Here is a 13297-nt window from a genome sequence, read left to right on the forward strand (position 1 = left end):
TCTTTCACATGTGAATTTAGCAAATCCTATGTTGCAGAGACCTAAGCTACACTGTCCAATATCCAACAATTTAGAAAGTAAAGGTCACTTGTAAGGGATAAAAAAAGAAAACACCATATTCAACTTAGGTGCTTCTCAAATGTAAGTAATTCAAAAACAAGGGGAGTTTCTAAAAAAAGATCTAGTTAGTAAAATTATATTTTAAAACACACACATACCACGGTAATTAACAATGGCAGTTAGTTTTTAATGTAAAATGTTATTCATTTTTAATAGTTTAAGCCAAGTATTTTGTCAATAAGCTTTTGTTCTTAAGACTAAAATGGTTAATCATTTTTAAGAATGCTGGAGAAATATTATTCTCCGACTCCACCATCATCTCTCAGATGACAGCAGCAGTCTCCTTGCAGGACTGTGACAAAGACCACGGGAGGCCACTGAGGACCTCAGCGTGAGCCGTGGCCCAGAAAAAGGACTCGACACATGTCATTTCTCAACCTGGGTCTCTTAAAGGCAAAAATCACAAACTGAAATAACACTACTGAGCACTCTTTAAAAACGATTCTGCAGAGAGATGCTCATGTCTAACAGCAATATGGTTTATTTGCCATTTAGCACAAATCGAACAAAGTCTCAAAAATTGATAGTATGATTCACTTTTAGCAATCATGGTAGGAACTCTAGAACCATACTGAGCTATTCTTTCATCAAAGCTCTTTCTCTTTCTTTTTCTTTTTAGTGAGGGAGGAAGGGGGGAAGAGACAGAGAGAGAGAAAACCTTTAGGAGGCTCCACGCTGGGGCGCCTGGGTGGCTCAGTCATTAAGCGTCTAAGCATCTGCCTTCGGCTTGGGTCATGGTCCCAGGGCCCTGGGATGGAGCCCTACATGGGGTTCCCTGCTCCGCAGGGAGCCTGCTTCGCCCTCTCCCACTCCCCCGCTTGTGTTCCCTCTCTCGCTGTGTCTCTCTCTGTAAAAAAAAAAAAAAAAAAAAAGGAGGCTCCACGCCCCAGCGCAGAGCCTGACACAGGACTCGATCTCCCAACCCTGAGATCATGACCTCAGTCAAAATCAAGAGTCAGACACTTAACCGACTGAGCCATCCAGATGCCCCTCATCAAAGCTCTTTCTTAGCAGTGGAGAATGTTTACGTATAAATGGCTGAACACTGAATAAATACAGCTATATATTTCAAACTTAATGGATGGGATGTCTTATCTAAGGATAATTTTAGTTTGTTAATGACAATCCAGTGAATACTATGTATTTTTTAAATTGGTCACAGTGGTACAGAAGTAAGTTCCTATCTTTTCATTAGTTAAGAGCTTACTGACCTTTATGATATTTAAATCACTCACTGTATTAGAGGTATAAGGCAATGCATATATATATATGTGCTTTTACTCAGGCAATTAAAAACTTTTGACTTGAAAGAATAATGCAACTTATGACAAAAGAGAACTAAGTCACAGTCTAAGCAACAGAGAATCACTAAAGCATCTCAAATCTACTTTACAAAAAAAACCAACAAATATTTAGATGATTCTTCCAGTCTAAGCCTAACTTGCATTGGCTGTAGAAGCCTAACTGATGAAATACATGGGACATATATGTAGGATATTACTTATTAATTTATGTTAATAGCTGAGAACAACTGCCCTAACTATTCTGAACTTTATCATCACTTTGTAAATGTGCATAAGTCTGAGAGAAGGAAATTACCTCAAACTATTCAGGAGGCAATAGTACATCGTGACACTGAGGTAAAACAAAAATAAAAAGATTAAAAAAAGAAACAACTTCCCAGAACTGATTCCAATAAAAATTAATGACTGTTACCTCACCAGGGCTTGGGAAAAAATGGCTTGTCCGTAAATCAGTTCTCTCACTTTCAAAACAGCTATTTTAAACCTTTCCCCACCTCTCCGCATGTTCGTACTCTACCATCTCCTCCCTCCACCATTCTCAGCCTCTTATATCATAGATTAAAAAAATGAACATCCTCTAAATGTACTAATGTTTGCACCTGCTCTTCTCTTCTACCTGATGGGTGATATGTGAACTGATCTCTCTTACTGTTCTCCTTCCACTCCTGCCCCTCTGCCTTACCAGCCCAGCAAAACCTCAATCCCAATAAATAATGTATCTATCTGCCTCCTCTACTTCCACACACATGCTGCTGAGTGCCTGCAAGAGGAAAATCACACACCCACATGGAGAAGATCCAGCACAAATTTATCATCTCCAACTTTCACTGGACCCTCGATACCCTTTAATTCTTTTACCATCCCTTTCAACTCTCTCTTTCATTCCCTTTCATAATATTCCAAATCATCACAATTTCCTTAAGCCCCCTAGCTTACTCCAAGGCTCTTAACAGACCACATTTTCTGTTGATGACTACAAGAAATTGAGGATATCAAGCAAGATTTTATTCAACTTCCCACCTAACTACACATCATATTCACACCCAACAAAATGTGCTCTTCTCCAGGATGGAGTATCTTTCTCCTGCTCAAGGCTCACCTGCCCCCAACTCCTATAATTTGACTCCATGCTCTCCTCCCTCAATCATTTTCACTCTTAAAAACTTCCAAACTTCCTCTTCTGCTGGTTTTTTCCCTTCTCTTTATTAGCCAGCATCTCCATCTTTACAATCAAAGCAAAAACACTAGAAACACACACACAAAAAAACCCCTCTCATCACCAAGTTCATGTCCATCAATCTCTTTTGTTCTCTTTTCTTTCAAATTTCTACAAGCCCAGTATATACCTACTGTCTCTTTTCATCTCCCATTCACTCCTCAACTCACTGTTTTCTGGCTCTGTCATTCTAGTAACCTACAAACTTGCAAATTTCATGAACATTTTTCAGTCCTCATCTTACTGGGTCTCTCTATGGTACATGGTAGTGTTGACAATGTAGTACTCGCTCTCTTCTTAAATTTATCTTTTGAGCTCTATAATCACCCCTCTCCTGATTCTTTTTGTACTGCTACGGACCAGCTCCTATTCTGTATCCTTCATGGGTTCCCCTCCTTTCATTAGACATTCATATTCTCCATGGTTGATCCTTAGCCTAGTGCTCTTCTGGCAGTATAAGCCCTGAGTAATCTCTCATCTCCTTCCAGGATTTCAACTACCCCATCTGTGCCAGAGTCCCCAAAGCACATATCCAGCCAAATCTTCTACCTGAGCTTCTAAGTTTATTCAGTTTGGATCATTGAGTCTGAACTATCTGCAAGCTTCCCAATCACTTGGGAATGACCAAACTGATCCAATGATCCAAATCTGAATGATCCAAACTGAATCTAAACTTTCTCAGCAATTGGGAAAAACATTCCCAATTAGTTTCCCAAATTAGAAACCTAGTAGACAGTTTACCTTGGTCCCTTCTACTCTCTTATTCTACTGCTTAAAATACTTCATTGGCTCTGCATGCCTCCAGAAAAAAGTATTGACTCCTAATACAATATACAAACACATCATGATGTACCTCCTATCAATCTTGACAGTCTTATTTTTTGTTCCTCCTCAATATAAAATCAACTTCTTGGACTCCTTACAGATTTTGGCACATATTAAAATATCTGTTGCCTTTTATCTTGACTCATGCTTTAACCTCTTACTCTAATTACCTTCTTGGTTAATTTGGTCCAGTTAATTCCAATTGGGCTAATGCTTATCTTTTAAGGCCTCAAGAATCACATCATATTCTTTTTTTTTTTTAAGATTTATCTATTTACACAGAGAAAGTGCATGCGCATGTGAGTTCGGGGAAGGACAGAGGGAGAGAGAATCTCAAGTGGACTCCTCGCTGCGCATGGAGCCCAATGCAGGGCTTGATCCCACCACCCCCAGATCACGACCTGAGCCAAAAATCAAGAGTCGGACGTTCAACTGACTGAGCCACCTAGGCACCCCCACATCACATTCTTGAAGAAAACTTCCCTTCCCCAATCCCCACAGACTTTTAGACAACTTTCTTTTAAGGGGTGCCCTTCAGTACTGAAAAAGCTAAAAGTAGGAGCAGTAATTGGCAGTGAAGAGTAGTGGGGCATCTAAAAGCTCTATGGAACTACCTGACTTTTTAAACTATGTATTTGTACACCTTTGATAAAAATATAAAAATTATTTTAAATATCCCCACCAAGACTGCTACCCATGTAACCAACTTGACAAAATTGGTTTTAACTCTATTTAGACTCTCTTGGGCCTATAACTATCCTCTTTCAAAATCTCTTACAGAAAACCTGCCAAACAACAAAGCAAACTGAGATGGTTCTGTAACGTGTACAAAATACTTGGGCAATTACATTCTATGGTGCAATAAACTATCATTTCAAAAAAATAATGGAAATAACAAATGGTAATTGATAACCTATCCCTCTTCCAAAACTCAACCATTATAGGAACATTTTACAGAATGCTCAGTCTTCCTTTTATCTGTTAGAACTACCTGGAATTCACTCTGACCAAGTCTCAGGTAAAGTCACATGGCTTTACAGCAAATTGAAAGGAAGGAATGAAAACATTGAGCTTCTTAAAAACTCATTCTATCATTTTTTCCTATCTGTGATTTACTATAACCTTAAAATTCCTGCAGTGCTACCCAGTCCTGGAAGGAGGCATGGCCTTGGCAACGTGGCCTTACCCTGTTAAACACTGGCAGCATCATGTACAGCTTCTCCTCTTGTTCCTTCTGAGTCATGTGCCGGGGAGGATGGCACAACTCAGTGAAGAGACGGCGGAGGTGCATCAGTCCTAAGGCGTTGTCTTGGGGGCTGCACTCCTCCTGCCTCGGTCGCCCCATGATCCTCTTCACCATGTTCATCTTGGCTGGTTGGTGATAAACACTTCTAATTCTGTGGGAAGATGTTCATACGCACACAGTCAAAATGTCATCATCCTGACCAGGTCAAGAGCTTATAAAAAGTCAAAAAACATTTCTTTTTCTACTTCTTTAAATTGAAAAGGTAGAGAGGCAAAGCTAATTGTGATAAATCTCCCTAAGTGACAGATCAGTAATCATGGCACCCTATAGTGCTACTAGATTTGGCACCATTTGTATAAAATGTAAAACATTAAATGTAAAACATTGGACAAGCATCAAATGTTTCCAATTTAGTCATATGAAATTCAACAAATAAATGGACCAAAGATCTCACTATTAATATGTTGCTTAATAGGGGAGCATATGTAAAAAGAATGAAGAATAGAAAGTTCACCCTCATCTCCAAACAACCAAAACAAAACAAAACAAAGAAACAAAAAACCCTACCCCCCAAACATGAAGTTTTCTATTTTTAATTATTTAATTTTTTTTCTAGATGAAGGATTACAGTTCAGGTACCTGTTCGAAGAGCCTACTTTGTTATAGTTTGAAAACATGCAAATTAAAACAAATACATCCCAATGTATTTTACAAATCATTAAGACAGTAAAAATTTTCATATACCTGAAGACTACTTTTTCAAACTATAGTCTGAAACCCTTTGGCAGGTCATGTTAATTCATTTAGTGGATCATGATGAGCATTAAAAAAAAAAAAAGTGAAATAGAAGATATTGGAATACATATAGTAAGGGTGATTATTATTTCATGAAACTTATTTTAGGTAATTCATGCATACTCAATCACAATGTAAAATGTATCCCTGGCTAGAACTGCAGTTAAGAAATCAACCAACCAAACACTGGGTTAGACAATGTACCAGAATCAATAACACTAAGCATTCAGAAAGCATCATCAGCCCTTTTCAACTACCACTCACTGTGCCAGCAATTAGCTAATTTCAGACACAAAAAGAGGACATTTTACTAAAGGAACCAGGAAAGCTGGGAGGAGATTATGAATATACAGAATTTGGATAAAAGGCAATTTGCTTTTTAATCTGTAGAAAAGCAGGAATAACCTGAAGATTACTTTTTAATTTTGCCACATAACCACATAAGCCAGTAATGTCATTTCTTAAGAAATGAAAAGATTACTGCAAGGCTAAAGCTTTACTTACTAAACAGCTGTCTCCTGATTTTTAAAACTCTAAGAAGAACTGGTAACTTAAATATGCTTGCCATTGAGAATTTTGAGTGAATTGTGTATTTGGCCACTGGTACATGCTTATGCGCTCCAGCCGAATGCCACAGGAGGCCATGAGGTGACTCACCTCAGGTGAGGAGTAGAAAGACATGGCCTAGAGCCCTGCCAGTGGTTCCTTCTGGGCCGAGTGACCAGTATCTAAGGGGCCCAATCCCAGGGAAGAGTACTTAGACACACAGGCAAAGGCCAAAAAGAGCCTCTAAACCACAAAATGACAACATATTTCATCCTCAGAAAACACGTAAGTCTTCCAACTATAAGGATTTCAACAAGTATATTCAAATCACCTATATACTATTTATAGTCCCGGAGAGCCCCAGAACAAAAATAAAATTTGAAGTAAATTATAAAACTTTTGATAATTAGCTAACATTTTAGATTATGCTTATCTCTGCTCTTTTCCCTTAGCCCATAACTAGAGTTCATAATCTAGACAGTCCTGGAGAGGATTCAGGAGATTCCCGTTCCTCTAACACCTCAAAAAAATTTATAAGAGATCCCAGCTTTCCAGAGGTCTATGTCATTTTTTTAAAAAGTCAACTATTGCTCCATATTAGAGTTTCAAAGCCCTTTCAGACTCCTCCTTCACTCTTCATTCTACCTTAAGCAAGTGGGTGGAAGGGAAGATTAACTACCTTTATATAAGGCCTCGAGACAAGAGCAACTTGCTCAAAATCTCACAGTGATAAAGAACTAGATGAAAATCCAGACCCCCTACCTCCTGGTCAAGTGTCCCTCCCACTTACTCATATTCATGTGCCATTTTTTTTTTAAGATTTTTTTAAGATTTTATTTAGGGACATCTGGGTGGCTCAGTTGGTTAAGCATCTGCCTCCGGCTCAGGTCATGAGCCCAGGGTCCTGGGATCCAGCCCCACATTGGGCTCCCTGCTCTGTGGGGAACCTGTTTCTCCCTCTGCCTCTGCTGTTCTCTGTCAAATAAATAAATAAATAAAGATTTTATTTATTTATTTGACAGAGAGAGCACAAGCAGGGGGAGCGGCAGGCAGAGGGAGAAGCAGGATCCTCCCTGCGGAGCAGGGAGCCGGTGTCAGGACTCATCCCAGGACCCTGGGATCATGACCTGAGCCAAAGGCAGACGCTTAACCATCTGAACCACCCAGGTGCCCCTTTAAGATTTTATTTTTAAGTCATCTTTACACCAACGTGGGGCTCGAACTCACAACCCTGAAATCAAGAGTTGCCTGCTCTACTGACTAAGCCAGCCAGGCAGCCCTCACGTGCCTGTTTTAAATTACAGAATTCTTGGAAACTGTAACTCTAGCATATTTATTTAGCACCAAATAGCAGGTAGAATGGGAAATAAACCTTTTTGATTTTTAAGATTCTAAACTTATCAACTGTCATTTAAAAAAAAAAAACACATGATCACATAACGACAAACATGAACTATATTGAAACTAATGAAAACTATGGTACCATCGTTATTTAATATTTATCTGATACAAAAGGATATATATCAATCAGCTAAGTGGGTTTACCAGTACTTCTCACTTACCCAGATAATCTCAGTGATGGAAAAAATTCAGATTCCTCCTTTTCTCCTTACTTAGCAAGAAACACTTAAACATATCAGATTGCTGGATGATTACTTTGTCTCCACTCCAATATTTATATTTAAAGTAGTGTTCAGACCAAGAACTATCATGTTTAAAATACTCTTTAGCAGTGAGAGACTAAAAAGAATAAGCACTTTTCAGGCAAACCTGTACAAACATATCCACATGAGACAGGTAACTTCAGGTGAACCCCCTTGAATCTTGGGTTTCTCTCAGCTGTAAAATCTTTCCTCACAGCCTTTCTGTATTGCATACATAAAAGAACTTCATTTCTATTAAGTGCCGAGCACATTAGTTACATTCAATAATTCTTTTTTCTTCTTTTGAGCCTAACCATGAAACATTTAATCCTTTTCATTTACATTTTTAGTTATTTAAGCAAGTAAAGAAACAGTTTAAAACTTTACAGTACTATGTTTTAGAGGCTCACCCGATGATAAAAGATAAGCAAAATATTTCTTTGTTAGATGCTCAATATGAGACTTATAAAGCAATATAAAAGAGATATGCAAAATATAATAATAATAACAAACCACAGAATGATTATTTGGGGTATAGTGTTATTAGAGGTTTGCAAAATATTTATAAAGATTATTCTCTATAAGAACTAGTTTTCTAATACAAACCCTACTTTGTTTCACAAGAGAAAAGTATTTGTACTGCTACAGTGCCAACGGGGGTTATTTAAATAGGAATGAGATAATTACTGCAATGAGCCCAAGACAGTATTTCTTATTCTAATCTCTTGTGCTAATGCTTGAAAATCCCAGATACTTTAACCTTCTCCACCCAAAATTCTTTAAAGAGTCTGCCATTATTTAAATTACAGAAGGGTATAAAACAAGTAAATAGCCTAAGTTTTAAAAATATATTTGTCAAGTAACTAGCTGCCTTTGAGTAGCTCAGCCAAAAGCTTAAAATAGCTTTCCTAAAAAAAAAAAAAAAAAAAAAATCCCTTAATTCCACAAGAGAAAAAATAAATAGCTCACATGGCTAAGGGAAATCTTATAATTTCTTCAAAGAACTACAAGTAATTTCTCAGGTTTTTATTTTGTTCTTAAACCTTCTTCATTGTGAAGAGCAAAAGCAGAACTTCTTACACTTTTGAAGAGTGAAGGGCAAATCTTGGAGAGGCTCCCAACACACTGGGTTTATCACCCAACAATCTAACATATATATACTTTGAAAAAGACCTAGGGCGCCTGGGTGGCTCAGTCGGTTAAGCGTCTGTCTTCTGCTCAGGTCATGATCTCAGGGTCTTGGGATCCTGTCCCACATCGGGCTCCCTGCTCAGCGGGGAGTCTGCCTCTCCCTCCACCCCTCCCCCCTGCTTGTGAGCTCTTTCCCGCTCTCTCAAGTAAATAAAATCTTAAAAAAAAAAAAAAAAAAGGCAGAAGACCTATAGATCCGCCCACTAAAGCATTAAGTTTTTTGTCTTACCAGAACAGTCAATATCAGATTTTAGCTTCATCTACATTACAAGATCAGCCACCTCATTTATATGGCAAAATACAATTACTTAAGACCTATTCCCAATATCCCCTCACCCTTCCCAGCCCATCTGTACACTCATCATCCACACATACACTGAACTAGACAACTTCTCAAAGCATCTTTTTGGTGTGCTTAATTTTCTCTCTTCAGAGACAAAAGCATATTCCAAAGTCAAAAGCAACTCGCTTCCATTTAAGAACATTTCACTTACATATGATTTCCAAGTACAAGTAGCCACTGTTGACATCTCCCTAACACCTTTCTGAACCCCTCTTTCTTTTCTTTTTTACAGAAAGTAAACACAAGCACAAATTGGGAATGAAATTTCTGCAATAACTATAATGAACAAAAAAGCATTTGATCTAAAATATATAAAGAATGGCTACAAATCACTGAGAAAAGTAAACCACCCAATAAAAAAAAAAAAAAAGGACAAAAGACAAATAGGCATTTCACAGAACAAGGCAAATGAATGACCACAAATATAGGAAAGGCTGCACAACCTCATCAGTAATAAAGGAAATAAAAATTTATAATGTTCTGACAGCTTTTTGCACTCTGTGTAAAAATGTATGTTCATTTACCCAATGTCTGTGTTTCGGCCATTCACTATCATCCACCCACCCCAAATCCACATTCTCATCACCTAGAGAAACATGCACTAGGGATCCACATGAAGCTTCTCCACCAGGAGTGAGCCTGCAGTCAACAGCCAATAACCATGATCCCATCTGAGGCTACTTCTCGACCTACCACAGGTATAGTAAAAACATCTTAGGATTCAGGGAGGGTATCTCTAGGGAACAGGCAGCTCCACCATTTCTATACATCGAACCTAGCTTGAGGTCAGTGACATACGTATTTTTTTAAAAAATAGAATGATCTTATAGATTTTAAAAATAAAACTATCATATAGATTTTTAAAAATAGATATATTTTTTACATTCAACTTTTTAGTGTTTGTCACATACCCGACATACCAAACATGAATAATAAATGTATTATGGATGGGTACACAGTTAGGTGGACAGAGGCAAGAAATCGTCCTGCTGACACTTATTAACTTTCCCATAAATTCCTCTATCCAAATTATTTTAAATACTCTTTATTCATTTAACAGAGGTAATATGAATGAAAACACTTATGAAATTTATAAAATCTGTAAAGAAACATACTTTAAAATATAAAGGGTGGGGGCGCTTGGGTGGCTCAGTTGTTAAGCGTCTGCCATGCTCAGGTCATGATCCCAGAGTCCAGTCCTGGGATCGAGCCCCACATTGGGCTCCCTGCTCAGTGGGGAGCCTGCTTCTCCCTCTCCCGCGCTCCCTCTGCTTGTGTTCCTGCTCTCGCTATCTCTCTGTCAAATAAATAAATAAAATCTTTAAGATAATAAAATAAAATAAAATATAAAGGGTGGTACTGATATGAATCTTTTGGACAAAAAAATTACTTATTATTGGATATAACCTTTTGCTAATCAGAATATTATTGTTTCCCTTCTAATTTTTTTGTATTAGATATTCTATAAATGAAATATAAAAATGTACTTACATTCTCAATGACTGAGGGGGTACATTCTCACTAAAGGGGTCAAGAGAAAGGAGTTGAGGCGTGAAGGGATAGAAGGAGAGAAGAAAAGAATAAAAAAACTATATTTCTCTATCCTTCTAATACCAACACATAAGAATGAGTGCCACAAATAGTCATGTCCTAATTACATCATTTCACTGTTGATCACATGTAGCCTATTTAAAAAAAAATGTTTTTGGGGAAGAGTAAGAGAAATGCTATTCTTAAGTTAGCTATTTAATACATTTTATAAATCCATCCAAAATATTGACAATGTTTTAAATACATTGCCCTTTATTCTAGGTGAATAATTTTGCAGAGTGCAACTCAGTTTACCATATTTTTCTTATAATAATCTCATCCTCCTCTCAGAAGGAATGCCACGTAATAAAACATATAAAATACTACCTTAAACAAATTGGCACTGACCCCGACGATGGACTGTGGCGAGATCACTGTTCTTAGGTTTGCGGATTTTTTTTTTAAACATACCATAGTAAAGCCTAACTCGCATCGTTTTGGAGAAACAATCTTAAAAAAGCACTGACTATTCTTTCAGGACCAGAGGATCAAGCATACCCAGCGTTATTCTCATTCTGCTCATCTCCTTATCCATTTTACAGTTAACCTCTCAACTGGAGCTGGGGAACAAAAGTATAGGCTGTACAATGGAAATCTCCTAGCGTAGATATTTACTAGTAGGCTTGGCATTTGGAGGTTAAAATTAAATGTATAAAGTATTTTATTTCAAATATCTAGGCTTTTTCATTAAAAAGAAAATAGAACCTATAAGAATTAAAATTTTCTATAAATGAATGAAGGGTATAAAGTTTCATTTTGTTACTTAACTTCCTCCTACAAAGTACATGTAAGATTCTAAAAATCGCAATTTGGATTGAGCAAGATGTTCTAGGTAGAGAAGTGCTGCATGCAAAGACTTAGGATTCAAGAAAATATGGATTACTTTTCAGCTTTATTTTTCTTTCTGAAATTATATAAAAGAAAGTTATTCTATTGTCATTCCAAGACATTTTAGTTGATTTTGCTAAAAAGCAAAATTTAGCACTTCAAATAAATGGGGAGGAGACCCATGAAACAATTAAAATATGTATATTTAAAGAAATGGATTTGGAATTCTAATACAATTATGTTTAAAGAAACTGATCCAGAATTTCCAATAGAAATGTTTCATGGATCATGGTTACTAGTTAATATGTTAAACATAATATAAATGTCTTTAAGAAAGAGGTAACAATGAAACGGTTAAAATTTAGTGAAACTTGAACATTAAATTATGTAATATTAAATTGTGAAAATAATCCTCTGCCAAATCACAGTAATAAAACCAGTGACTGACTGACATAAGAATAAACAAACCAAAATGCAAATGAGAGAGGTCAGAAACAGATCCATGCATGTATTAGAAACCTAACACATGATAAAGAACACAGGAAAGGATGGGATTCCTATGTAAGTCATATAGACAATTGACTTCTACCTAAAGCCAAATACAAAGGTGGCCTCAAGATGGATCAAGTAAGACCCAACGAGAGGTAAAACTATAAAGAGAAGAAAATGAGGATATCTTTATGAATCAGGTAAGAATTTCTTAAGCATATAATCAAAACTACATAAAATACATGCAAAGATAAAATGAATCTGATCATATCAAAGACTAAACATTTTGGGACCCCTGGGTGGCTCAGTTGATTAAGCGTCCAACTCTTGATTTTGGCTCAGGTCATGATCTCAGGGTTGGGAGATGGAGCTCTGCACTGGGCTCCATGCTACACATGGAGCATGCTTAAGTTTCTCTCTCTCCCTCTCCTTCTACCCCTCTACCCACCACTCCCTCTCTAAAAAAAATTTTTTTTTTATATTTTGGCTCAGCAAATCACATGGTGAACCAAGCAAAAAGTGAAATAACACAATGGGATAAGATATTTGAAATGTCTAAAACCACAGGGATTGTAATTTAGAATTTACAACAAGAAAAAGAAAAATCACAAATCACACATTCAAATCACCAAGAAAAAATACAGCAATCCCAATTAAAAAACAAACAAAAAACAAAAACAAAAAAACATGAACAAGCACCATGGAAGGCCAAACACATGAAAAGATGTTTTTATTTCCTCAGTAATCAAAGAAATGCAGACTAAAATAAGGAAATGCCACTTTATACCTCTTATATTAGCAACAAGCAGCAAGTTAAGAAATGCCTCTTGGACATGCAGACAAGACCCACATACAGGGAAAACTGTATGGTAGAGGATCTAAATAGAGGACAGTGTGTGGCGTGTTTTTTCATTTTCTTAAAATTCAGGTGTAATTGACATACTGTGTTACATTAGTTTCAGGTGCACAATATAATGATTCAACAATTACATATATTACTCAGTGACCATCACAAGAAGCGTATTCTTGATCCCCTTAAACTATTTCACCCATCTCTCCCCTCAACTCTCCTCTGGTAAACTGTTCTCTACATTTAAGAGTCCGCTTTTTTGTCTTTTTAATTTGTTCATTTGTTTTGTTTCTTAAATTCCACATATGACT

General features: G+C 36.9%; 1 protein-coding gene across 8 annotated transcripts in view; it reads right to left on the reverse strand.

Moving 5' to 3' along the window:
- WDFY3 (WD repeat and FYVE domain containing 3) overlaps positions 1-13297 on the reverse strand; it is a 263913-nt gene that overhangs the window by 166465 nt on the left and 84151 nt on the right. For all 8 annotated transcript variants that reach the window (XM_064584729.1, XM_064584731.1, XM_064584732.1 and 5 more), the window contains one exon: positions 4652-4862. In XM_064584729.1, the coding sequence (XP_064440799.1) occupies positions 4652-4831 (180 nt within the window). In that variant the 5' untranslated portion in view covers positions 4832-4862. The remainder of the gene's footprint in view (positions 1-4651; positions 4863-13297) is intronic.

This window comes from Mirounga angustirostris, unplaced genomic scaffold (genome assembly GCF_029215605.1).
Source record: "Mirounga angustirostris isolate CCGP_5_RB_7025 unplaced genomic scaffold, mMirAng1.0.hap1 SCAF_2, whole genome shotgun sequence".
NCBI lineage: Eukaryota > Metazoa > Chordata > Mammalia > Carnivora > Phocidae > Mirounga > Mirounga angustirostris.